At 35.9% G+C, this 25,355-nt stretch overlaps 1 protein-coding gene across 1 annotated transcript; it reads left to right on the plus strand.

Moving 5' to 3' along the window:
* Window positions 1-41: 41 nt before the first annotated feature.
* LOC101893504 (paired box pox-neuro protein) lies at window positions 42-25,355 on the plus strand. The gene is made up of 5 exons (XM_020039630.2): window positions 42-500; window positions 13,267-13,754; window positions 17,966-18,106; window positions 18,325-18,404; window positions 23,868-25,355. The coding sequence occupies exons 2-5, from the start codon at window positions 13,742-13,744 to the stop codon at window positions 25,041-25,043; spliced, it is 1,410 nt and encodes a 469-aa protein (XP_019895189.1). The 5' UTR covers window positions 42-500; window positions 13,267-13,741; the 3' UTR covers window positions 25,044-25,355.

The raw sequence follows: 25,355 nt of genomic DNA on the forward strand, positions 1-25,355 counted from the left end.
TCCGTATTTAGCTCACTCGCGACTCTTGCTTGCAACGGTCGGTGTTACAGTAGTTGCTGATTGCGCGACCAAAGCGTACCGTGTTCCGTCGTCGTTCCCCGTTACGTAAAAGAAAAAAACTGAATCCGTGAAACGCAGAAAAACTGCAATTTTTCAAACCAAAAAAAAAAATAAAAAAAAGGAAAAGAACAACCCAAAACACAGTAGCTGGCACTTAGTTAGTCGGTCGTTGCCAAACCGTATCTCATTATCGTGCAAGTTGTGGATCCATTAGGCTGCACTCCTCTTGGAGAATAGCATCAAGGAAGAAATATTATTTAAGCTTCAGATAAGATAAAAACCAAAAAAGTGAAATATAAAACAATTTGGAAAAATATTTAAACAAATAAATAAATAACAAAAATTATTTATTTATCCCCAACTGTTGTAAAAATTAAAAAAAGTGCAAATAATCGAAAACCAAAGGATATCTTCGTCTACTGTTTGCAAACACATATTAGGTAAGTAGTGCCCATGAACTCTGACCCTCAAAGGGGACAACCATCACAACTTCAATCGCTCAGCAAACGCATTTAATTATGCTAATTGAGACGAGGCACCAATTAATTACAAAAATATATTCGAAGCTTTAATTTTATGAATGAATATTATCCGGACTTAAGTTTTAATGAATGAATTCAAAATCTGCTACAGAGTCATAATCATCGAACGCTTTGACCCAACATCTGCAACATCTTGGCATAATCAGCCGTGGACCCGTTTCATTTATTAACAACAAATTTAATTCAGTTATCAGCCGATCCATAATGTATGAGCGGACTATGTAAATTAATTACCAACCAACCGATCGTCTGACTGACTGGCTACCTGCTGCTGCAAAGCGATTAGCATAACCACCCATCCACTTTGAACTTTATGAATGAACGACCCTTCTTCGATCGTTGGGTCGTTCAATCAATTTTGCAAAATTAGCTAACAAACAATCTTTTTTTGTTATGTTATGTTTTTTTTATTTATTTAATATTTCATTTCATTCATAACAAGCCCCGTCTTTGTGGCGGCCAATCTAATTTGCACTAATCTGTAATTTGCATTCGAACGCTTATCGCTGGTGCCTCCGTACAGGTGTCTTTCAGCATAATCAGTTGGGAGTTTAGTAAAGCGTTAAACTTCGGTGACACCGGATGACCGGATGTGGAAAAAAGAAAGTTCGTGAAAAGAAAATTACTTAATTTAATTTTTAATAAAAAAAGTGTTAAGAAACAAATTCATGAAATGTATGAAACATGTGCATAGAAAGTGTGAACTAAGTTTATAAAGACAGTTTTATACACAAAATTATAAAAAAATAAAAAAAAAAAAACAGCTAAGTTCAACAAGGCCGAACTTTTTTTACCCTCCACGAGACTTGCAAAGTTTCCAAAAAAAATAAAATAAATAAAATAAAAAAATAATAATAATAATAACAATAAAAAAATAAATAAAGTAATAATAATAATAATAATAATAATAATAATAATAATAAAAATAATAATAATATTAATATTAAAAATCCGTTGAAAAATGCCGCTCAAATAAAAAAAACTTTATATGGAAGCTATGCGAAGACGTGATGCGGGATAAGTAATTTTCTGTCAAAGGCTGTAGTACCCATTACGAACTTCAAATACGAAAATTCGAAGCTATTCCGGTGAATAATGTTGCTAATATCATCACAAAACCAAATAAAGCGAGGTACCGTTATATAGAGGCTATACTAAGACATGGATCTGCATAGACAATTTTCCGTCATGGGCTGTAGTACCCATTACGAACTTCGCAAATACGCAATTTGACACACTTGCGGTGAATAATGTCGCGAAAATTCTGGAAATACCGTATATCTCGAGGTAGAGTTATATTGGTGCTATACTAAAGCGTAGACCTATATAGGCAATTCTCTCCCAGAGGATAAACTACTCAGAGAAAACCTTTTGTGTGGATTTTCAATGAAAAGTTTGGCTTAAATCATAAAAATGCCGAATATCGGAATGGGTATGGTGGCTATACGATATCGTGGACATATATAGAAAATTCTTTTTCAGAGGATGAAGTACTCACAGTGAGCTTCTTGTGTAGAATTTGAGAAAATTCCATTAAAAATGTACCTAAAATCATCAAAATACCAAATATCTGGATTTCGTTATATGGGGGCCATTCCATATCGTCGACCGATATAGCCCATCTTCGAACTTGACCTGCTGCACACAAAAGATTAATCTGTACAAAATTTTAGTTTCCTATGATTAAAACAGACGGACGGACGGACAGGGCTAAATCGTCTTAGAATTTTACGCTGATCAAGAATATATCAAGAATATATATATACTTTGTTATGGCTAAATTAATTATTTCGATGAGTTATAAACGGAATGACGAACTTAATATACCCTCCATACTATGTATGGTGGATGGTATAAAAAATACGAAAAATTAAATACATTGAGATTTGAAAATTACAAAAAATATCCTAGAACTACAGCCTATATAAATAAAAAATTTATTAGCCTCTCGAAGAGTTTAACCATATCTTGAGATTGTGTGAGTGTGTATTATGCTTTTATCGTTAAAAACAGGTGGTGAATATATAACTAAAAAAAAAATAATTAATATTAATTAAATACTCGTAATTCTTCTAAAATATTCATATGATTTTTTTATAAACATCTTATATATTCGATTATCTGTCACCAAAAAACAAGTACTTATTTTGTGTGACATGCCCTGGAAAAAAGCCTAACCCATTGCTAAGGAGTATTTTTGCCACGTTCTTATAATGGAATAAGGAAATTTTAATTTTGAAATTTGTTTCTAAAATAATTTTTAGGAATCACAGGCCGCGGGAGGTTACTAAATTCCAAAATAGGATGGATTTTTCGCGTTCTTTCAAAATAACGAAATATGACAGAACTTCCAAATTTTTTAGGAATTTTTAATACAGTCACTTTGGCTATAAGTCCAGTTTGGTGGAGGGTATAAAAATTTTACCTCGCCAAACTAGTGTATATAAGTTTTAAATAACGACTTTTAGTTATTTTTGATGGACTGGTTGTTTTTTCTTACCTTATTACCAAGAAATAGAACATTCATGGTAAACTGATAAACTTGCCTATCAAGGGTTGTAAAAAAACGAAAACTATATGGGTCCTCTACACAAGTGTGGAAGATTTCTTAAAAGGAAAAATTAGTATTAGAGACTTAAGGTGAACATACATAAAACGCTTTTTTTCACTGGCGAAAGGCTGGCTTCTTTCTTGGGGATCAAATTTTTATTTTGACTTAGTTCGAATTGGGCCCTTAGCTCCTTTGTTTTTTTTTCCTTTTTTCCCAAGAAGACAGCCGATGGCTTTAGCCAGTCATAAAAAGCGTTTTATTTATTCTCACCTTTAAAGCAAAATGTTATCATTTAAAGTTTGTTATAATGGAATTCTTCAAATAAGTAAAAATAATAATTTAATACTAATTTAAATAATTTATAAATTTTCAATTTTGTCCTAGATACGGGACACATGACACAGCCAAAAATTCAACCTTTTAATTTATTCTCAAACTTCTAGACTTCAAATTCTATATTTTCAAGTATTTTTTGATAGAGCCAAAAAATATTGTTTTGTAATCTGTCAAAATAGTTTTTCTTTTGAAATTATAATTTAATTATCTATCCACCTGATATCTCCTTCATGTTGCTACCGTTTACATTTTATCTTAATACTCTATCTTAAACAAAATTTTTATATCAGGCTTTTCTTTTTACAAATATTCCAAATCCACCCTTTGAAAATTACATTCGATTATTCCCATGGAGATTAACAAATTATGTTCGAAATCCAAATAATCTCGAAAATTACAATTTGTTAATGCCTGAATTAGGGAAATAATTTTAATTCCATTAATCACTTAATTTTAACTAATCTAATTGAAGGGGTCTTCTCTGTATCGCCATCAACATTTACAGGTTCATTGACAAATCTATGGAAATGTATTTTAACACAGGGTTTAAAAAAAAACTTGTAAAGCATCGGCTGGACTTCAAAAGATCGTGCGATCTAATTATGTGGAACACCATTTACAACGAAATTTGTCATTTAGAAGAGGGAGGAGGAGGAGGAGGGGAAAAAATTAAAAATTCGTTAATGGATTAATAGAGCAAAGGGGGAGTGAGTGTGTGACCCCCTGGTTTAGGAGAGCAACTACGGTATATTAGGTTGGATGATGGAAAATGAATATTAAAAAATGACAAAAAAAACAAAAAAATAAATAAATAAATAAAAATTAAATAATTAAAATAATTTCCAAAGGCTTACGACGGGAATTCAATATCTGCGCATCTCGTCCCAAACCCTCATTAGTGTTTATATTATATGTTATATGTGAAAATTTTCTTTATAAAAAAAGTTATAAATACTTAAAATTATAAAATAATAGATTTTAATATACATGGTGAGATAAAAAAACTGCAACAAAGTCAAAAGCCATAATTTTTAATTTTTTTTAATTTCATTGAATGAAAGCAAAAATTATCGGAAATAGCATCAAATTTTAGAATAAGTTTAGATTTGTTCGAATTGGTCCCCCTTGGCACGAATTATGGCCTTCAAAGATCAATCAAACCGTCACACGCTGCCCGAATGTTGTTTTGCGGTACTTTGGCCCATTCCCGGCGAACAGCCTGCTTGAGGTGATCGACACTTTGGTATTTTTTAGTGCCAACCTTTCTTTCCAAAATACTCCAGACACAATAGTCCAACGGATTGATATCCGGAGATTTTGGAAATGAAGCGAGGAACCTCATTTTGTAACCATTCTTGGGTGGCACGTGCTGAGTGCGATGGTGCTGAAACCTGTTGGAATGTCCAAGGTCTGCGGCCAAAATGTTTGCATGCCCAAGGCTTTAATACACCCTCCGATAATATTCGCCATTTATTCTGATGCCACGGTCGATTAATACGAGTGGAGAGCGACCATCGGCGCTTGAGTTGAGTGGCTAACCGAAGCTGCACATTTTCAGCCGAACTTTTTGGCAAGTAAACACGATCATTTTGTTTGTTTACAAACTGCAGGACAACGAATGTTTTCTTATCGGAAAAAGAGAAAACCAAATTCGGTAGTTCACCACTTTCGGCCAAGCGAAGCAACTCTTTAGCTCTTTTGAGTCTATTTTCTTTCCGTTGCGGTGTAAGTTCTTGCACTTTTTGAAATTTCGAAGTCTTTACCCCGAGCTTATTTTTAAATATTTGCCGAATGGAATATGGCAATATGTTCAGCTCGCGAGTCATTTTTCGGCCACTGCGACGCGGGTTTCGATCAAGTCCGTTCTTTACTTTTCGAACCATTTCTGCTGATGTTGCTGTTTTCTTCCGTCCACTTCCTTGACGTCGGGCTACGCTACCAGTATCACGGTGCGGTACGAGCGATGTTACGAGACACAAAAGATTTATTCACTTTTAAATGCTGGAATGCTCTAACGATAGCCACTTGTGGTTTTCCAGCCAAACATAAAGAAATCACACTATCACGCTTGGATTCCATGACGAATAACTTTTTTCTGGAAAATTCTCACCAAAATGCTTTTGTACGCTTGCGAACAATATAATGAGCTGTCACTGGAATAACTTTAACAGCTATCGGACGAGTGGCTTAGAAATGACAGCAGTTCGAAGTTGGTTGCAATTTTTTTATCTCATCCTGTAATTGAATACATTGATTAAATTCAATATTTTAGGTATCTTACATCCTGAAATTCCCTTTGTAACACCTCGAAATATTCTTGATCAGCATAAAATTCTAAGCCGAGTTAACGATGTCCGTCTGTCTGTTGTAATCACGCTATCATATCTTTTTCACGTAGTCCCTATATAATGGCACCTCCCTATATATATCGTTGTTGAAGTTCGCAATAGGTACTACAGCCTATGACAAAAATTCGCGTATAGTTCGTAATGGGTACTACGATGTTAGAAAAAATTGTTTGTGCAGGTCAACGTCTTCCTATAGCCTCCCTATAACGGTATATCCTAATATTCCGCATTTTAATGATTTTAGCGACATTTTTTCAAACTTTATATTCAAAGTTCGTAATGGCTACAACAAACTTTAACAAAAAATCGCGTATTCAGATCCTGGTCTTCTTATAGCCCCCATATAACGATACCTCCCGATATTCGGTATTTTGATGATTTTAGCGGTATTATTCACCAGAATTGTTTCAAAGTCCTTGACAAAAAATTACTTATGAAGGAATGCGTATTCGTCAAATATAAGAGGTATAATTTGAGAGGATTTTTTCTACGGATTTTTTTTAATTTTGTAAGTTCCTTCAACATGGTGGAGTGTGTTAAAAGCTCGTCCTGGCCGAACTAAGCTATGTTTTTACTGGTTCAATTTTGGGCCCTTCAGTTTTGCCGCTTCTTAATCTTGGTTAACCAATTTTTTTCGAACCATTCCAATATCCATCCAACGATCGATCTCAATTTCCTGTGTTACACATAACGATACATGGAGATTAACGTGACGATGGCTACAACAACAGCTAAGCCATAGAATATGTAAATGACCTACCAAAGATATATCAATTAGTAAAATATTGACGGGGAAAAAAGACAAACCATGAATCCGAACATCCATAAGAATAAGCGTAAGATATTGCCGTGGAAACATCATAATATTGTAAAACAAATGCATTGAATTGAGTTTAGACCCGCTGTTTGAGTTTACGGAAAAAGTTCTCAGCCAGCTTCTGTTTTATGGGCCTTTGGCTTTGGAAAAAGCCGACGGCATTGATTCCCAAACATTTATCAATTAATTATTTCCAAAAAACAAAAAAAAAAAAAACAAATCCCATAACATTTAGAGATACAAGTGGAATATCGAAGGGTGGCTATCCGCCAGACATTCACTGTGGATAATAAAAATCAATTTTCATATAATTATTTATTGGATTGATCAACTAATTTGAATATTCACAACAAATCCAGCTGGATTTTTAAAACGGCTGGGCGATTGTCACAGATGTTAACCGCGAAGAGTATCTTTCTTTTTGTGTTTTTTTTTTTCTCTGGAGGGGATTTCTTTGTTGTTTTGTTGATCTAGGCCGCATCGGCCATTGACGATTATTGTGGAACGACTTAATTAACAATAAAAGTGGAACTGATTTGAAAATGTTTGTTTAATCTCTTTTGCCAGCAGCAGCTCGCAGCAAGATAAAGCTGGCTATAATCTTTAAATAAAAAAATTAAATTTTTCGAAAATAATTTTGGTCACTTTTTAGTTGGGCCAAGAAAATCAAAGGTCCAATTTTTTTTTTTTTCGGCGCGTGTGCATGCGTTTGCATATGATTTGTATTCCAAAGTAGCTAGCCAGACCAGAGTTTAAACCGAAATTTACATATATCATAAAATTATATTGTTTATGGGAATCGTGGTTATATTTTCGGATAGGAAAGCAATAATTTTGAATTTTTTCTTCCTCTTTTACTGCTGGCAATTTGCATTTCTTCTATCGAATATCGTGGGAAATTCGAAGATGATCAAGTTGATGTTCGAAAATTGAAAATAAAATTCGATAAAGAATTAAAGTTTCAATAATGAATACAGGGTGAGCTGAATTGAGAATTGAGTGAGAATTTTCCAGAAAATAAGTTATTCGTAACGGAATTCATGCGTGATAGCGTGATTTCTTTACATTTGGCTGGAAAACTACAAGTGGCTATCCTTAGAACACTCCAGCATTTAAATGTGAATAAATCTTTTGTACCTGGTAACCCGGTCGCTCGTTACAGGGATACTAGTGTAGCCCGACGTCAAGGAAGTGGACGGAAGAAAACAAACACATCAGCAGAAATGGATCGAATCGTAAAGAAGCGACTTGATCGAAACCCGCGCCGCAGTGGCCGAAAAATGGCTCTTGGCTCGTGAGCTGAATATATCGCAATATTCCATTCGGCAAATATTGAAAAATAAGTTTAGGATAAAACCATTGTAATTCCAAAAAGTGAAAGAACTTACACCGCAACTCAAAGAAAATAGACTCAAAAGAGCTAAAGAGTTGCTTGGCTTGGCCGAAAGTGGTGAACTGCCGAAATCCAATGAGAAAACATTTGTAGTCCAGCAATTTGTAAACAAACAAAATTATCGTGTTTACTTGCCAAAAAGGTCAGCTGAAAATGTGCACCTTCGGTTGGCCACTAGAACTCAAGCGCTGGCCATGGTGATGGCGTGGGCCGCCACAACAGCCGATGGTCGCTCTCCGCTCGTATTAATCGACCGTGGCATCAGAAAATTGCCGAAAATTATCGCGAAAATATTCTGGAGGGTTTATTAATGCCTTGGGCACGCAAACATTTTGGGCGCATACCTTGGACATTCCAACAGGACTAAGCAACATGGCACTCAGCACGCGCCACCCAAGAATGGTTACAAAATGAGGTTCCTCGCTTCATTTCCTGCGCAAAATCTCCGGATACCAATGCGTTGGACTTTTGTGTCTGGAGTATTTTGGAAAGCAAGGTTGGCACTAAAAAATACCAAAGTGTCGATCACCTCAAGCAAGCGCTTCGCCGAGAATGGGCCAAAATATCGCAGAGCTACATTCGGGCCGCGTGTGACGGTTTTATTGGCCGTTTGAAGGCTATAGTTCGTGCCAAAGGTGACCAATTCGAACAAATCTAAACTTATTCTAAAATTTGATGCTATATCCGATTTTTTTTTGTTTTCATTCGATAAAATTAAAAAAATGTAAAAATTTGACTTTGTTGTAGTTTTTTTTATCTCACCCTCTATATACGTTATTTTTAAAATTTTAACAGAATTTATAACGAATTCTATTATTTATTTATTTTTTTTTTTTTTTGGAAAATTTCCAAATTTTTTTTCCAAATGTTGGAGGATATTCAAAATTCAGCCCGGCCGAACTCTTTGCTTTTTCGATTGTTATTATACGTATTTTGTACTCGATCATCCCGTTCCCACCACAATTCCCACAGCATTATCAAAACACTAATCGGCAAACAAAATATTATTTTCCACTCTTAGAGCAAACTCTCGAGCGATTAGGCTCCTACTCTAATTTCACAAGTAGGAGCGTCTTACAAAACCGATTTTTTATATCTATATCGCTTAAAATGCAAAATAGGACACTGAGACCCAACAAAGCTCCATTGGTAGTGGGGTGCTTTTTTAAATATATATTTGGGCATGATTCTCTCTTCTCTATTCTCTCTCGCTCTCTCGCTCTCTTCCCTAAGAAAACCATCCAGGTCTTTCAAATCCTTTTAATTAGCCATTATCATAACTATAATGGGACTTAATTAACATGCTTAACCACAAACAAGAGGACAACAGGATAACGGGAATTCAACTCGAAAACACATGCACAAACACACATTTCCTTTGTGCGAAGGTCCCTGCTATCCTACTTCAAATAAAAATAAAAAACGAAACAGCAGCTACTTTGTGTGAAAACATAAATGAGGGTTTGTACAACTTAATTGCCGGTCATTGTTGTTGCTGTTAAATAGCCACATTGGCTATGACGCTAACTGGCCAAGGGCTATTAATAAGACCACTTGCTATGGAGTGTTGAGGGAGGCCAACAAACTTAAGGAAACAGAGGGGGTAGGAAGGTGGAGATGGAGAATGCGTTGCTTTGCGTTTTTTCCATTAACATTTTATAACCTGAAAAACGAAATCTTAACGGAGTTTTTCTACGCTGACCTTTAGTGGTTCCTATTTTTTTTTTTTGGAGTAGTTTTTTTTTCGCTTCGAGGTAAAACAGCTGGTCCTTGGGGTGCGGGGGCGTATATGACTGATTTGAAATGAAATAAAAAAAATAAAATTTATAGGATTTTCATGCATGTTGACAGGCGTTGCACAATAAAACCATTCAAAAAAGGGAACGGAAACGGAAGTAATTCGCTGGGCTTTCATGAAAGAGAATGTGATCGAATTTGCATATCTCGAAGAGTTGTCGTCGTTTTTTTTTCGTTTCAATGTCCTTTTCAAGGAGGAACAACAAAAAAAGGCATTAGATATTTGGTCGCCAAAAAGTTTGACTTACATGAGCTTTGTGGTTTTGGTTCCAATACGAAAATTTGGAATTGTGGTCAAGTGCTGGCTGTCGAATTTGCATAATTTGCCTTTTTATTACAACAATCAACGACATGCAATGCAGAAAAGAATTCATTTAAGTCGGTTCAGGTTATAAATTAAATAGAAGTATGGTTTAAGATTGAGGATCGCACTTTTTGGGGGGTTGAGGGCATAGGACTTAAGTGTGTAAAAATGTGTGAGAGAGAGAGAGAGTTTGTGGGAGAGTAAAGTCGTCTGAAAAACTAGAAAAAGTTTGATTTCTTATTACGTGCCTGGATGGATGGTATATGGGTCACCCAATATATCCAGATTTTGGTGGAGAAAAATTAAACTAAAGAAATTCCGACGTGAAGGAAGTAAAGGTGAGCAGATATTTGAGAAATAATAAAAACCTAAATTAATTCGGTTGAAAAATGTCTCTAGCGGACTCAAAATATCTTCAATCTGAAAATATTGTTACATTCTTGGTATTTGGGGGTGGATTCCGTTAGAAATTGTCACTAGGTATTTCAGAATATCAACAATTGAGCAGTGTGTTCATTAAAAAGTATTTCAAAACTTCGATTTGTAATAAATATAAATATGTGGGTAGGAAGTGATAAAGGGTATGGTTATCAAAATATGAAATTGCCGACATTTCGGCTGGAAAATGTGGTTAGAACATGAAAACAAATAAAACCGGTAGGTACAGCCATAAGGGGTTAACATCAAAAAGTTCACATATTTTGAACAACTTTTGGAGGGTGATTCTATTCTCTTGGAGTAATAATAAAAAAAATAGAGCAAATTTTGGTTCCAATTTTCGAAATGCTGAAAATTAGGATCTATACGGAAATGTTTTGGCATGGCTGGCTCCAATTCGATTTTAGGCCATTTTATTGAATATTCTGGCGAACTTCTAAAATGATCGGAAATAAGGGTATACTTTTATATAGGGTCTATATAAAATTGAGGGATGAAGAGTTGTTTTGATTTGAAAGTTTGAGATCCAAATTTAGCTAATTTGATTAGAAAATATGAGATGAAAAAACTGCAAGCAGCTTCAGACTGCTGTCATTTCTAAGCCACTCGTCCGGTATCTGTTAAAATTATTCCAGTGACAGCTCATTATATTAGTTACAAGCTTACAAGAGCATTTTGGGTTAGAATTTTCCAGAAAAAAAGTTATTCGTGGTTATGGTAAAGAAGCGACTTGATCGAAACCCGCGTCGCAGTGGCCGAAAAAATGGCTCGTGAGCTGAACATACCATTCGGCAAATATTGAAAAATGAGCTCGAGGTACAGCCACTGAAATTCCAAAAAGTGCAAGAACTTACACCGCAACAGAAAGAAAATAGACTCAAAAGAGCTAAAGAGCTGCGGCCAAAATACCGCAGATCAGCATTCGGGCAGTGTGTGACGGTTTCATTGGCCGTTTGAAGGCCGTAATTCAAGCCAAAGGTGACCAATTCGAACAAATCTAAACTTGTTCTAAAATTTGATGCTATATCCGACATTTTTTGCTTACATTCAATTAAATTTAAAAAAAATGTAAGAATTATGACGTTTGAATTTGTTGCAGTTTTTTTATCTCACCCTGTATATTTAAACCTTCGCAATGCTTAAAATATGAAACGCTCCTCCCCGCAAAATTTTGGCATGTGCTACTTTTAGCATTACTTGTAATGACTCACATACTCTCTGCATTACCAGTGTTCCAAAAATAATGAGGACTACTTACCATCTGCATTATTAGTGGGCAAAAAAAAATGAGTTGTTCCCATAAATTATACAAGGCAAAAAAAAACTTACTTCTACAACACCAGCTAAAGAGTAACGGAAGCACAGAGTAAATCCATCTGACCCAATAACCTAAGGAAGCTCTTTCAAATCTCCACACTTTTAAAACTAGGATTGCAAACAAAAAAAAACGACTGATTTTTGTAGGTACTTATCGGCTCTTGTTTATGTTTTGATACTACTTCTTATGACATGCCCAGGTTAAAATAAGGGGTTAGTAGGCAGTTTTGTAAGGAGATAAGCCAAAATGTATTAATTAATGCATTATTATGTAATGAGATTATTTTCTAGGTTCATATGGGGCCTATTATAAATAGTGAGGACAGAATCTACTTCCTAAGAACACGAAATCTCAATTTAAAGCTGAGCATGTTGGAAAATGCAGGGTGATTCCTTCATGAAAAACAGAAAGTAAGTGTTACCTCTATTTGAGGGGTATATCGAAATTTGAAGCAGCATTGCCATTATAGACAAAGTTCTGTTAAATATGGACTCCATCTTGATTCCAACAGATTTCATAGATATTTTATGCCAAAGTGAATATTAACTCTTGGCCAGTGACGTACCCTGAGGGGGGGGGAAGCTGGTACCGGGTTCTCTCCAAAATTTTCTGATTTTTAATAGTTATATGGAAAGTTTTTTCTTGCTAGAGGGACCCTCTAAGTGGTCCGAAATACATTTCTTGGTAGGTAGCCAGAACGTATGCAGTAGGAGGGGTTTAGAGATTGGGCTGGGTCCTCTTCGCAATGGTTACTTTGCTGACATTCTTGGTACATTGGAAATGTCCTTTTTTTTTGCTTGTTGGGTCCCCTAAATTCTTCTCCAAGTGCAATCCTGACTATTGCACACAACTCGTTGTACACAAAAATTTATTTCGAAACCATTTCGACGACCAACTGGACAAAACAATTATTTTTCCTGCAAAACGTACAAAAAAATTCAAAAACCATATCCATTTCGGAGCGAGTTCGGGCCCTCTGCTTTCATCGTATGGTGGCGGGTTTATTTCCATTCAAATTATTTTTAATTCCGAATGGTTTAAAATTTCCATATGGTATGTCCCATGGAATGGAATTCTTGAAAATTTCCATATGGACTGTCCCATATCAGTTTGTATAATCCTTACAAATAAATATGGGACATTCCATAAGGGTTTTTTTTTTCAAAAAAAATGCATTTAAAGTCATTATCGATTTTATAATAAAAATTGATTTCAATTTTAAAATCTAGGAGAAAAAACGTTTAATTTTTATATTCTTGTTAGAAACCAACAACAAAAAGAAACATAAGCATTCTCTAAACATTTATTTCTAAACTGAATTAATTTTTTTTTTTGTTTTTTTTTTTCATGATTTAATTTCAGTCATAAACACCGCAAGTTCGTGGAATAAAAAGGCATAAAAACAACTCCAACGTAAATAAATACCTTACGCTAACACGCCGGCTCAAATCGTCAACTCAATCCAGTTTTAAGAAGCATCTATCCATCCATCCATCCAGTCATTCAGTCATCCAATACCATTCACCCGTCATTTTTGTCGTGGCCGTAGTCGGCGGCGTCGTCATCATCATCGCCCCCTTGGACATTCTATCCTTGGAATAGCTGGCACAACAACGGAATAGCGTATAACGGCAGACGACGAAGTCAACGCTCATAAAAATTCAAGCAAACCGATTTGCTTTGGGTGTGCGTGCGTGTGTGTGTTTGTGTTTTTATAGCTTCCAAAATACTCTCTCTGGACTTTGGAGATACCATAGCTGTGATTAGACGACCGTTGACGTCTCATTAAAACGTAACGCTCACGCTTAGAGGCTCCAAAGAATACAGCGACAGCAGAATGCCGCATACAGGTAAGTCCCAACAAAATAAGTATTTAAAGAGGAAGGAGGGAGAGGGAGAGGGGGAGAAAGGGTATTTTTTAGGGGCAATAATGACGCCATTGTAACCATTTCAATTTAATTTTTATTACAACAAATAAAACTAAACCGAAGTGAACAGTCTTCAGTTGCAGTGGAAATGGAAACGGAGAAGTGGCTTAATTTTGAGACAGAGATTTATTTCAATCTTGGCTCCCCGGAGCCATTAAATAATTTAACACCGTTACACAAAAATGCTACTTAGTGCGATGTGGTGTGGTGTGGTGTGTAGGAGTTGCCAGCATCTTTTCTCCCCACATTTAATGTTCGCAAGAGGCATTACAACTTATAATTATCTCAGTACTTAAAAGACCATGTAATTCTTTAATTGTTTGGACCAAGAAAAACAGGCCACCACTTTTATGACCCCTTACCATATTCACGCAACACCAAGCATTTGGTCTCCCCGCGCCAGCAAAAGGAAGAGGGGAAATATTAACTCTTTTAGCCATGTTATCATCATAAACGCAAAACCAAGACCAGTTTCATAATGGCCAATATGTCTGTGTGTGACTCCACCAAAACCGCTCACGAATATCAGCCCGCAAAAAATAAGAACAACAACAACAGTAACGGCATAAACAAAGGCAATTTCGTTTCACGGTTATTATTATTTACGATTAAATACTCTCAGGTATCCCAAATGGATTTTTGTTTTTGCCAAGCACCTTGTTTCCTTCTTTTGAAGGTTTTCTGTGTGTCTATCGTTGAGGTGAAATATGAGAAAATATGTCCTTGTTTGAAAGAGGTTGTATGTTAAAACCATAATTTTTGAATGATTTTTGAGAATTTTATACTCTAAAAAAAACTAGAACAGCTAGAGTATATAAACCAAGTAAGTTCGGCCGGGCCGAACTTTGAATACCCTCCACCATTTGGAACGAATTTGGCAATTCTCAAAAACAATAAAATTCTGTTAAAATCTTAAAAATTGCGAATGTAGCTGTTATATTAGGGTCTATACGACGACATGAATCTGCATAGGTAACATTCGTCATGAGCCATTACAATATTCAAATGCGAAACTTAAAAAAAAATCGGTTATAATGTCGATAAAATCAAAATACCGAATATCGGGAGGTACCGTTATATGGGGGCTATATACCAAAACGTGGACCTACATTGTCCATTTTCAATACCAAAAGTCCTGCAGACAAAATTTTATCAATCTACTTCAATTCGTTCGGAAGCAAGAGTGATTTCCACAGACGGATAGACGGACAGGCGGACGGACATCGCTAAATCGACACAGAATTTTATGCTGATCAAGAAAATATATACTTTGTGGGGTCTAAAATGTGTATTTCGAGGTGTTACAAACGGAATGACAATCTTAATATACACTCCATACTATGTTTGAGGGTATAACAAACACCTTGAAGAGCATTGTCTCCAATCGGTACTAAAAAGTATAAAATAGTTCAGGCTGTTTTTTTGTTTTGGCACACAAAGTCCCTCAATCCAGAGCAACATCAAAAACAATTTGCTACCGCTGCGCACGAAAAAAATTAAAAAAAAATTAAATTTAGTTTTACCCTCGATATCACTCTTAGAGTAAACCTCGTACTCTATTTGGAAATTTTAACTCACATTCTTAATTTTCAAACATGAGTACTAGTATCCACATGTTAGAAAAAATTAGAGAGTAAATTCTTGAAAAACTCATTCTCTTTGAGCATTCTCACTCGCGAGAAAAAAACAAGCAAAATTGAGCTCTGGTGTACTCTTTAAAACGATTTTTGAGAACTCTGTAGCCTAAAATTCAAAACATGCTAAGAAATGACTTCGAGAATATAAAATGCATATTTTTTTTTTTTTTTGATTTATACCAAAAATAAAGATTTGGAGTTCTTAAACGATAAATGTGTCATTTATGATTTCTTCTGGGGTAGTAAGTTTTGACGAACTTTTATATGTTAAAATGGTACTACGGTGCATTACTTATAGAAAATAGAGGTGAATTAAATATGGAAGCTATAACTAAGTCTCAACTGACAATCACAACTTTCGTCCAAAAATCTGGTTACTTTGCGGTGCTTAATTTCAAAATGATTGGACTTCCAATTCTATCTGTACTTTAATTTTGAAAGAGATTTTATGAGGGTATTAAGACCGATATATAGATCAAATCCTGAAGAGAAAATGACAACAATTTGAAAAAGAAAAAAGTGTATTTATTTAAACAATGTCACATTGTAAAATGTCATAAATAGATGGAGAACGTTCCCCCTTTACTTTCATTTCTTGAAATTTTCCCATTAATAGTCCTTAAAATTCTTGTAAATATCGTTGGAAATATTACTTATAACAAGAGGAGGATTATTTCGGTCAAAAAAATTGTTACACCCCAAAAATTAAAAAAATACACATTTTAGGGTTAAAGGGTTTTAGGGTTATGTGAGTTTGTGCAAAATTCTCCTACAAAGCATTAATTTAGAAATATGACGTCAAAGACAAAAATATTTTCCATCAAATTTCACTATAAGTCAACAAAGAAGAGAAATCGCTATTTCTATTATAAGGCAAAAAAATGCTTGCATCAATGTTGCAAAAAAAAAACCATCCCATTTTTTCATCAATTTTTTTTCTTGGACATTTTTCGGGTTGGTGTATGTATTTAAATAAAATTTAATTTTAGACAGAATATCTCAATAGAAACAATATTCTACACAAAATTTCACTATACAGGGTGAAATAAAAAAAAATGGAACAAAGTCAAACGCCATAATTTTTACATTTTCTTTTAAAATTTTATTGAATGAAAACAAAACATTTTCATTTTTCAATATTTGCCGAATGCAATATTGCAATATGTTCAGCTCACGAGCCTTTTTTCGGCCACTGCGACGCGGGTTTCGATCAGGTCGCTTCTTTACTTTTCGAACCATTTTTGCTGATGTTGCTGTTTTCTTCCATCCGCTTCCTTGAAGTCGGGCTACGCTACCAGCATCCAGTATCACGGTAACGAGCGATGATACGAGACAAAATATTTATTCACATTTAAATGCAGGAGTGCTCTAACGATAGCCACTTGTGATTTTCCAGCCAAATGTGAAGAAAACACACTATCACGCTTGAATTCCATCACGAATAAGTTTTTTTCGGGAAAATCCTCACCAAAATGCTTTTGTACGCTTGTAAACAATATAATAAGCTGTCACTGGACTAATTTTAACAGCTGTTGGACGAGTGGCTTAGAAATGACCGCAGTCTTAAGTTGGTTGCAGTTTTTTCAAATGAAAAATGAGCTCGGGAAAAGCCATTGAAATTGCAAAAAGTGCAAGAACTTACACCGCAACACAAAGAAAATAGACTCAAAAGAGATAAAGAGTTGCTTCGCAGGGCCGAAAGTGGTGAACTGCCGAATTTGGTTTTTCTGCGATGAGAAAACATTCGTTTTCCAGAAGTTTGCGAACAAACAAAACCATCGTGTTTACTTGCCAAAGAGGACCTTGGACATTCCAACAGGACTCAGCACCATCGCACTCAGCGCGCGCCTCCCAAGAATGGTTACAAAATGAGGTTCCTCGCTTCATTTCCAGCGCACGATGGGCACCCAAATCTCTGAAAAATTTTGGAAAGCAAGGTTGGCACTAAAAATATCAAGGTGTCGATCAGAGCGACATTCGGGCAGCGTATGACGATAAAACCGCCTTTTGAAGGCCATAATTCGTGGCAAAGGTGGCCAATTCGAACAAATTCTACAATTTGGTGCTATTTCCGACATTTTTAGCTTTCATTCAATAAAATTTAAAAAAATGTAAAAATTGGGGCTTTTGACTTTTTTGCAGGTTTTTTATCTCACCCTGTAAATATAGCAAAATTTTGAAAAATCTCAAATTACATATAAAGTGAGCAGAGCCATGATTTTTTCCGAACTTTGACATACCTTCCTTAAAAATTGTAGATTTGGGTTCCATTCAGATAAGTTTTTATTTACTGAGGAAGTATATCTTTCAACAAACCTACTGATATTTTCTAATTTCGGTTCTCTTCTTGTTTAGAGATCCTCCAAAAAATTTATTCATAAAAAAAATGAACACATTTAATGAAAATTTTAAGTTTTTCCCAAAGATACGCTTCTTGACATTCCGATGTTATATTTTTTCCATTTTATTCATATGTTTATATATTTTTAATTTTAGGTCAAGCTGGTGTCAATCAGTTGGGAGGGGTATTTGTAAATGGTCGGCCCCTACCAGATTGTGTTCGACGGCGTATTGTGGAATTGGCGCTGTGTGGTGTCAGACCCTGTGATATATCCAGGCAACTATTGGTGTCGCATGGTAAGTTGAAACCCAAACCAGGGCCTCAATTCTTGTTCTATAAAAATGTGAAATGAAAACTTTTTAAAGGAAAGAAATGTCAAATGAAAAATCTTAGAAAGAAAATATTTTTCCTTTGATATTTTCATAGAACAAGAATCCAGCCCCAGTAATCTTAAAACTACTGGAGTTAAAATTAAAGACTAACGTTAATTAAAAAAATACATTCTCATCTGCAGGCTGTGTTTCCAAAATTCTTACACGTTTCTATGAAACGGGCTCCATACGGCCAGGTTCTATTGGTGGCAGCAAAACCAAGGTAAGTTGAATTGCAACTAAAAAAATTAAATAAATAAAAAATAGAAGATGGAATATTTTGAGTACCTGGTTATCATTACGCCTAAAAATGTCATAAAAAAAACAAAACAAGCAACAACATTAACACTTGACACTTTGTGGCTAAGTCAATATTTACAACAAAGTCAATAAAAGAAATCCACATGTTATTTAATTTTTATGTTCGGGGTAGAAGAAGGACCTGACCTGATATGTAAATAATTTGCTGAATAACAAAATAAATCACTACCCATAACATTAATAGAAACCTCCGCTCCCTTATGTACACCCTTTCACCCACAAATCTTATCTGTGTCCGGGGGTGTTAAACATGGCAATCAGCAACCATTACAAATCAATCTCAAACTCTTCGCTATGCCCTAAATATCTGTTTTATTAAACAAAGATAACAAAAAACAACAAAAAATATTCAATTTGTGTTGTTGTTGTTGTTGTATTATTTTGTTGTTGTCTATAAACCAGGAAATCTAACATTACCAATCAAAGATATCAGTTATTAACGGGAGATTGAGGTTGAACGTTCGCCATGTGTTCCATGTCAAGGAATTTCTCAGGACCCTGGTTGAGTTTGTTGGCCCGCCAGTCAGCCAGTCATTGGCATTAACTGTAACCGTTTAGCTCCCTAGAACATTTTTCTGGCCCTCTCCACAGAACATCAATCAGAAACCTTTAATTTATGGTCATGAAAATAATCTCCACAAAATGCCAACTTTATGGTTGTGGCAGCTACTGGCGGAGTTTCATTAGCAACTGGTTGTGCTGATTTAGAGACATTATCACGGCGGCGATACTGTTGCTGTTAACATGGTAGCAGTTAGATAACAACAAATGATTTTGAAATTTGTTTACGTATTTACGCCTCGGAATTTGGCATGGCATGGTTTGATTTTTCGAAATAAATACCTTTGCCGGAGTTTTCAATATTTCCAATGAAAATATTTTGAAAAAAAAAAAAATAACCGAAAGTGCTAAAAAGGTCGAGGGGTAGCACATCCATTGAAAATATGTACCCGTTTCTGTGATAAATAATGGACAATGGAATTTTTGGGTCCTGTTTCCGTATTTCGATACGAAAGAAGATGCGGAAAACATAATTTCCAAAATGTTACTATTTTTTTAGGCTATAAATTTTCTTATCGTTACCATTTAGCTTCAATTAATTTTTCTTTCTGCAAAATAACGGCGTTCATAGGTTGGTAACAGACCCTTATATGGCCTAGTTCCCAGTTTTCTTTGAAAGAAAATTAATCTGGAATCTGTAAAGATGTCAATGTTGATATCAGCCCATATACTCGGTGGCAATTCAGTTGTCATTTTGGATTTCGAAATATCAATTCATAGTCATTTCGGGTGGAGAATCTGGTAGAGTCTTTAAACATCCAAAAACAACCGCACGAACTTTATGGAGCTTATGTCGAAACGTGGATCGATATAACAACAGACAGACGGACATTGCCGAAATAGCTACTTTTCTAAAAAATTTTTGTGGAAAAAAATTTTTCGGCTCCATGAAATGGCTATAAAATGCATTTCTGTGTACCAGACCCCCGAAAAACACGCTCAAATTTCTACAAAGAGTGAGACTCACTCGAATTCGAGCGGGAGCACTCCTGGGAGTAGAAAAAATTGAGTAAAAATTTAGTTTATGTCGCTCTAATAGGAGTGAGCATATTTTTCCCGTATCTGAATGGGAGCTAATTTCATTCAAAATCGAGCAGATTCTACTCTTGCGTCAATTTACATTAACTATTAAATTCTTTTTATGAAGACCTCAGGGTCAATTATTAGTTTTTTGAGACAAATATTCGCCCAAAATGTCTCTGTGAATATATGTATGTATCATATTCAGTTCCTTTATTTCTTGATTTCTATTAATCTAGCTTCCTAATTATACTTCAAACCACCATTCACCCACACACCTTTACAACAACACCCCACTAATTAACCCTTAACAAAAATACTTTTGTTTAACTAAATTGGTGTTGTCATTTAATGGTTAATCAATCATTTGTTGATAATTAATAAAAAATTAAAGGTTTTGGATTCACACAATTTGTACACAAGACAAATACATGGGAAGCGCTCAAAATACCACTACACAAACAACAGCACACGTTCTCCGCTCTCTCTCTCGTATCTAGAGAGGGGCAATAGAAAATCAATCGTCACATAAACACCCACTTTTGTTCAAACAACGACAACAACATTGTTTGGCACCTTATCGAGATTTTCGAATTGTTGTTGTTTCATTCATTCGTTTTTTTTTTGTTTGAGAACAAAACGTGCATTTAACACCTCTCTTTTTGTGGTAAGTGTGTGTTGTTAGCTGTTATGTGTGTTAGCCCTTTTTTAAATAATGCCCATATGAATGAGTATGTCCACCCATGGCCAAACTGGCGGCTCTAATCATTAGAATAGTGTTGGCGTGTTTTGTTACAATTTCTGTGTGATAGAGATCTCAAGGTATACACGGAACTACCACTTTTGTGTTTCCCCCTCCTTCGCTCTTTCTCTTTCTTCCTCCGACAAAAATTTCATTTCTTGTGTCCGTCCACAAATATTTCCGATTTTTTTATGAATTTTTAATGAACTGCCAAGTCACACGTCATTCGAGTTATCCATTCCGGCGGTGGTGGTGGTGTTCTTCTTTTTGTCCAAGTGTCCGTGTGTTTTTGTTTCACTTCATTATACCCACAATGAATTGTAAAAAAGGACTACTTTCAAAGGATACAAAGGAAAGAGCAGTTATATCTTTGTTCCTTACATCAAATGGGCGTTTGAATTTGTAAAATTATTCCGACACTTGGCTGAGTGAATGGTGGATGGAGAGCAAGGTTGATGTGTTAATAGCAGATCCGAAATGTGGAAAATTTTGGGCAACCATAAATATATGATATAGTTGTCGTATTTTCGAACCTAAAAAGTAGAGGAAGATCTAAAGTTTTTGTGAAAATTGACTTGAAAGGAGACACCAATTCTGTTCAATTTTGAATCATCATAGAGAAACATACCCTAAATGAAATACATTAAGAGAGAGAACACAACCTGAATATTTCCACTTTGCTTCACTGCTTCAGAGAGAGCAGAGAAAAACGCAGCAGGATGTTTAAAAAATCGTAGATGTAAAAGGTAAAAAAGGTAAAATTCAGTGTATAACCCCAATAACTTTTTTTTGGCGAATTAACCATTAAAAAATTCGCGAAAGAAGCTAATTTTGGAATTTGGTGATTTCGGAGCATATCTGGTTGCATATCGACCCCATGCTAAATTTCCTGTAGATCGGTCCATAATTGGGGCCATGAATGGATTACAAGTTATAATGGACAGACGGGCTAGATTGATTCTGCCTGTGGAGATATAATGATCGGCCAAAACCAATTTGTAATAATCTCCCCCACAGAATGGGGGCAGGGTATAAACAAATGTATTTTTAATGAAGTGGAGGAAATTTCAAATTTTTTTGAAGATATGTCGGGAAACTAATATTTTACCCGCCTAGCAAGGAGACAATATATCACAAAAAAAAACGGACAAAAAAGCACGTGAGCTCGGTTCGAACATATAAAAACACCCTCCACGATTTGAAAGAAACTTTATAATTAAAAAAAAAAACCTGTGCAAAAAATACGAAGACGTATATCTTTGAGAAAGGCTGTATATTTTTTGAGATAGGCTGTTGCACCCATTTCGAACTTCAAATATGAAATTTGAAACAATTCCGATTGATAATGTCGCAAAAAATCAGAAAATTCCGAACTTCAAATACGAAATTTGAAACAATTCCGATTAATAATGTCGCCAATATCTTCAAAATCCCGAATATTGGGAGATACCGTTATGTGTGGGCTATACAAAGACCTGGACCGGCATAGACAATTGTCTGTCATAGGTTGAAGCAACCATTACGAACTTTTAATACGACAATTTTAAACAATTCCGATGGAAAATATCTCTAAAATCATCAAAATAACGAAGATCGGGAGGTATCGTTATATGGTGGCTATACGAAGACGTGGAACGGCATACGCAAATTTTTGTCATAGACTGTAGTATACGTTACGACCTTTAAATACGAAATTTGAAACAATTCCAGTAAGTAATGTCTCTAATACCATACAAATACAGAATATAAAGGGCCTACACGAGGGCGTGGACCTGCATAAGTATTTTTTTTGGACACAGGCTGTAGTACCTATTACGAACTTTCAATACGAAATTTGAAACAATGTCTCCGGAATCAGTAAAATATCGAATATTGAGAGCTATCGTTATACGGGGGCTATACGAAAACATGGACCGATATGACCCATTTAAAAACTTACACATATCTGCAAAATTTTAGCCTTCTACCTCAACTCATTCATATGATTTTTTGTCACAGGCTGTAGTACCTAATACGAACTTTTAATACGAAATTTGAAACAATTCCGGTCTATAATGCCTCTAGAATAATTAAAATACTGAATATTGAGAGTAACCCTTTATATGGAGTTTATACGAAAACATGGACCAACATGACCCATTTGCGAACTTACGCTGCCTACTGGCAAAATACACATGTGTGCAACATTTTAGCCTTCTAACTCACTTTGTGCAAAAGATAGCGGATTACAACTGACGACTGGCAAACGGACATCGCTAAATCGACTTCAAATTTTACTATGGTCCAGAATATATATATACTTTGAGGTCAATCATTTATTGGGTCTCCTCCAAAAGTAGAGGGTATAAAAATCATTATTAAAAAAAATATTTTTCAAATAGCGGTACCAAAATTAGAACTTCCGAGTCGTATCGTGGTTTCCTACTTTCTATGAAGTGAAATTCGGCTTAAAAATTACCATTGAGCAGTGGAAATTCAAAAATTTCAAAAAAAAGCTGATGCACTTGAAAATTTTAACTGATATCCTCAAAATACCAAAAATCTGGAGGTAGTGTGACTTAAAAAAAAAATGGACCGATGTAGCCCATTTTCAATATCTAATCGTTCTAAATCTAATGCAAGCCCTAGAGAAAAAAATTGAAAAGTTCCTCAGGAAGTGGTGTGGCCTTTCCTTGATTTCAAATAGCTTGTCTTTTTTTTTTTTTTTTTTTTTTTTTTTGAATTAAAAGGGGAGTTTGAATACATAATGCATTTTTTCACAAACATGCATTGTGTTTTCGAACGCCCCTTTTAACCTGGAAAAAATAAGCAAGCAACATATTGCGTGTCACTGATTTCAATCTGGCGTTTTAAAAAGTCATAAATGTCTGACATAAAATCACAATTGAAATTTCACGCTTTTTAATTGTTTGCCGCTCGCAAAATTCTGGCACGAAAGTTTAAAATTCTTATTTCCTCTCCTCTTACATTCGTTTATGTCGTATTTAACTATTTTCTTTGGTACTAATTTCCCCCTCTCTCTCTCTCTCTTTTCCATTCCAGCAAGTGGCAACACCCACTGTGGTAAAGAAAATCATACGCCTGAAGGAGGAAAACAGCGGCCTCTTCGCCTGGGAGATACGGGAACAATTGCAACAACAACGTATCTGTGATCCCAGTTCGGTGCCCTCGATAAGTTCCATCAATCGGATTTTACGCAACAGTGGCTTGTGGACCGATGAAATGACATCAAATCAACAAAATGCTGCTGCGGCCGCCGCAGCTGCTGCAGCCTCGGGTAATCACACAGCCACTACCGGCAGTACTGCACCCTACTCCCTACCCAATCAATTGTACAGCAATTCATCCAATCCCTTGCCTCCGGCGGTTAGCGAAGCTGCAGCAGGATTTCCACACAATCGCTCGGCCCATGCCCAACAGACCATGGCCTTGGCCAGCTCATATCGCTATGCTGATATCAACATGCCGACGGCTTCCAATACACCAGCTCATGCCGCAGCATCCGAACATCCCATTAAACCATCACCAAAACATCCCATGGTGGGTCTGGGAGCCACACCCTCCACCTCCACGCCCCAGCTGACACCACAAGATCTTTCCTATTCGGCGGCATTGCAAAAACATTGGTTTTGGAATCCCTCTTTGCTCTACTACACCCAACATGTTCAGGCGGCCACTCAATTCTTGCCCTATGCTGCCAGCCATCCGGGACAAACTCCAACGGCTGCCTATTTCCCTGCCTCCATGCATGGTGGTGGCTATACCAAATCTGAGAGTTCAATTGATTTGACAACACCCTCGGCCGGGGATGCGCTCAGCGACTGTGACAGTGGCAAATCATCGCCGGCCACCATTAACTTAAGTTCCACCTCCACATCATCGTGCAACAACAATGCCACAACCAACACCAACAGTCGCAAACGTAATCCCTACTCCATTGAAGAGCTGTTGAAAAAACCTGAAAAACGTATGCGTCTCAGTGGCACACAAAGCCACCTACACTCCTCCGCGTCGGGCGCCCTGAGATTAAGTCCCAAAAAGGATGATTGCAACATAAGCCTCTGTTCGGCCAGCAGTAGCCACAGCAACAGCAGTCACATTAGCTGTGTGGGTGATGATAGCTGCGATGAGGCCACCACTCGTTCCCCGCTCCACAATCCGGCCAATGGCAACAATGATGCGGAGGAAAATTGTGAAACCGTTGAAGTGGTCAATTGAGGAGGCAATGTGAAAGGCGAATGGTGTCCAAATTTGTGTTATTTTTTGTTGGTAGCTGTTTATTTAAGTTATTCGAAAGAGAGAGAGAGAGCAAGAGAGTATTCTTAGTCGTTTAGAGATTTAGTTTAGTAACAGCATGGCTATGGCTGACCAATGACCTTGAGGGTTATGTTGTAACTTCTTGATAAGCGTATTTATGTATTTTAATTTAGTTAGTTTAAGTAGCCTGAATGATTTTTAGCCTTAGATGAAAAAAAAAGTAAAAGAAATTGCAAACTATTACAAATAAAATAAAATCGGTATGAAAATAAA

Source organism: Musca domestica, unplaced genomic scaffold (assembly GCF_030504385.1).
Source record: "Musca domestica strain aabys unplaced genomic scaffold, Musca_domestica.polishedcontigs.V.1.1 8, whole genome shotgun sequence".
Taxonomy (NCBI): Eukaryota; Metazoa; Arthropoda; class Insecta; order Diptera; family Muscidae; genus Musca; species Musca domestica.

Excerpts from the sequence above, each read along its gene's own strand:
- LOC101893504 (XM_020039630.2), top strand. Across the intron at positions 18,107-18,324 it reads GCAACTATTGGTGTCGCATG|GCTGTGTTTCCAAAATTCTT; the intron begins GTAAGTTGAAAC and ends TCTCATCTGCAG. Across the intron at positions 18,405-23,867 it reads TTGGTGGCAGCAAAACCAAG|CAAGTGGCAACACCCACTGT; the intron begins GTAAGTTGAATT and ends TTTCCATTCCAG.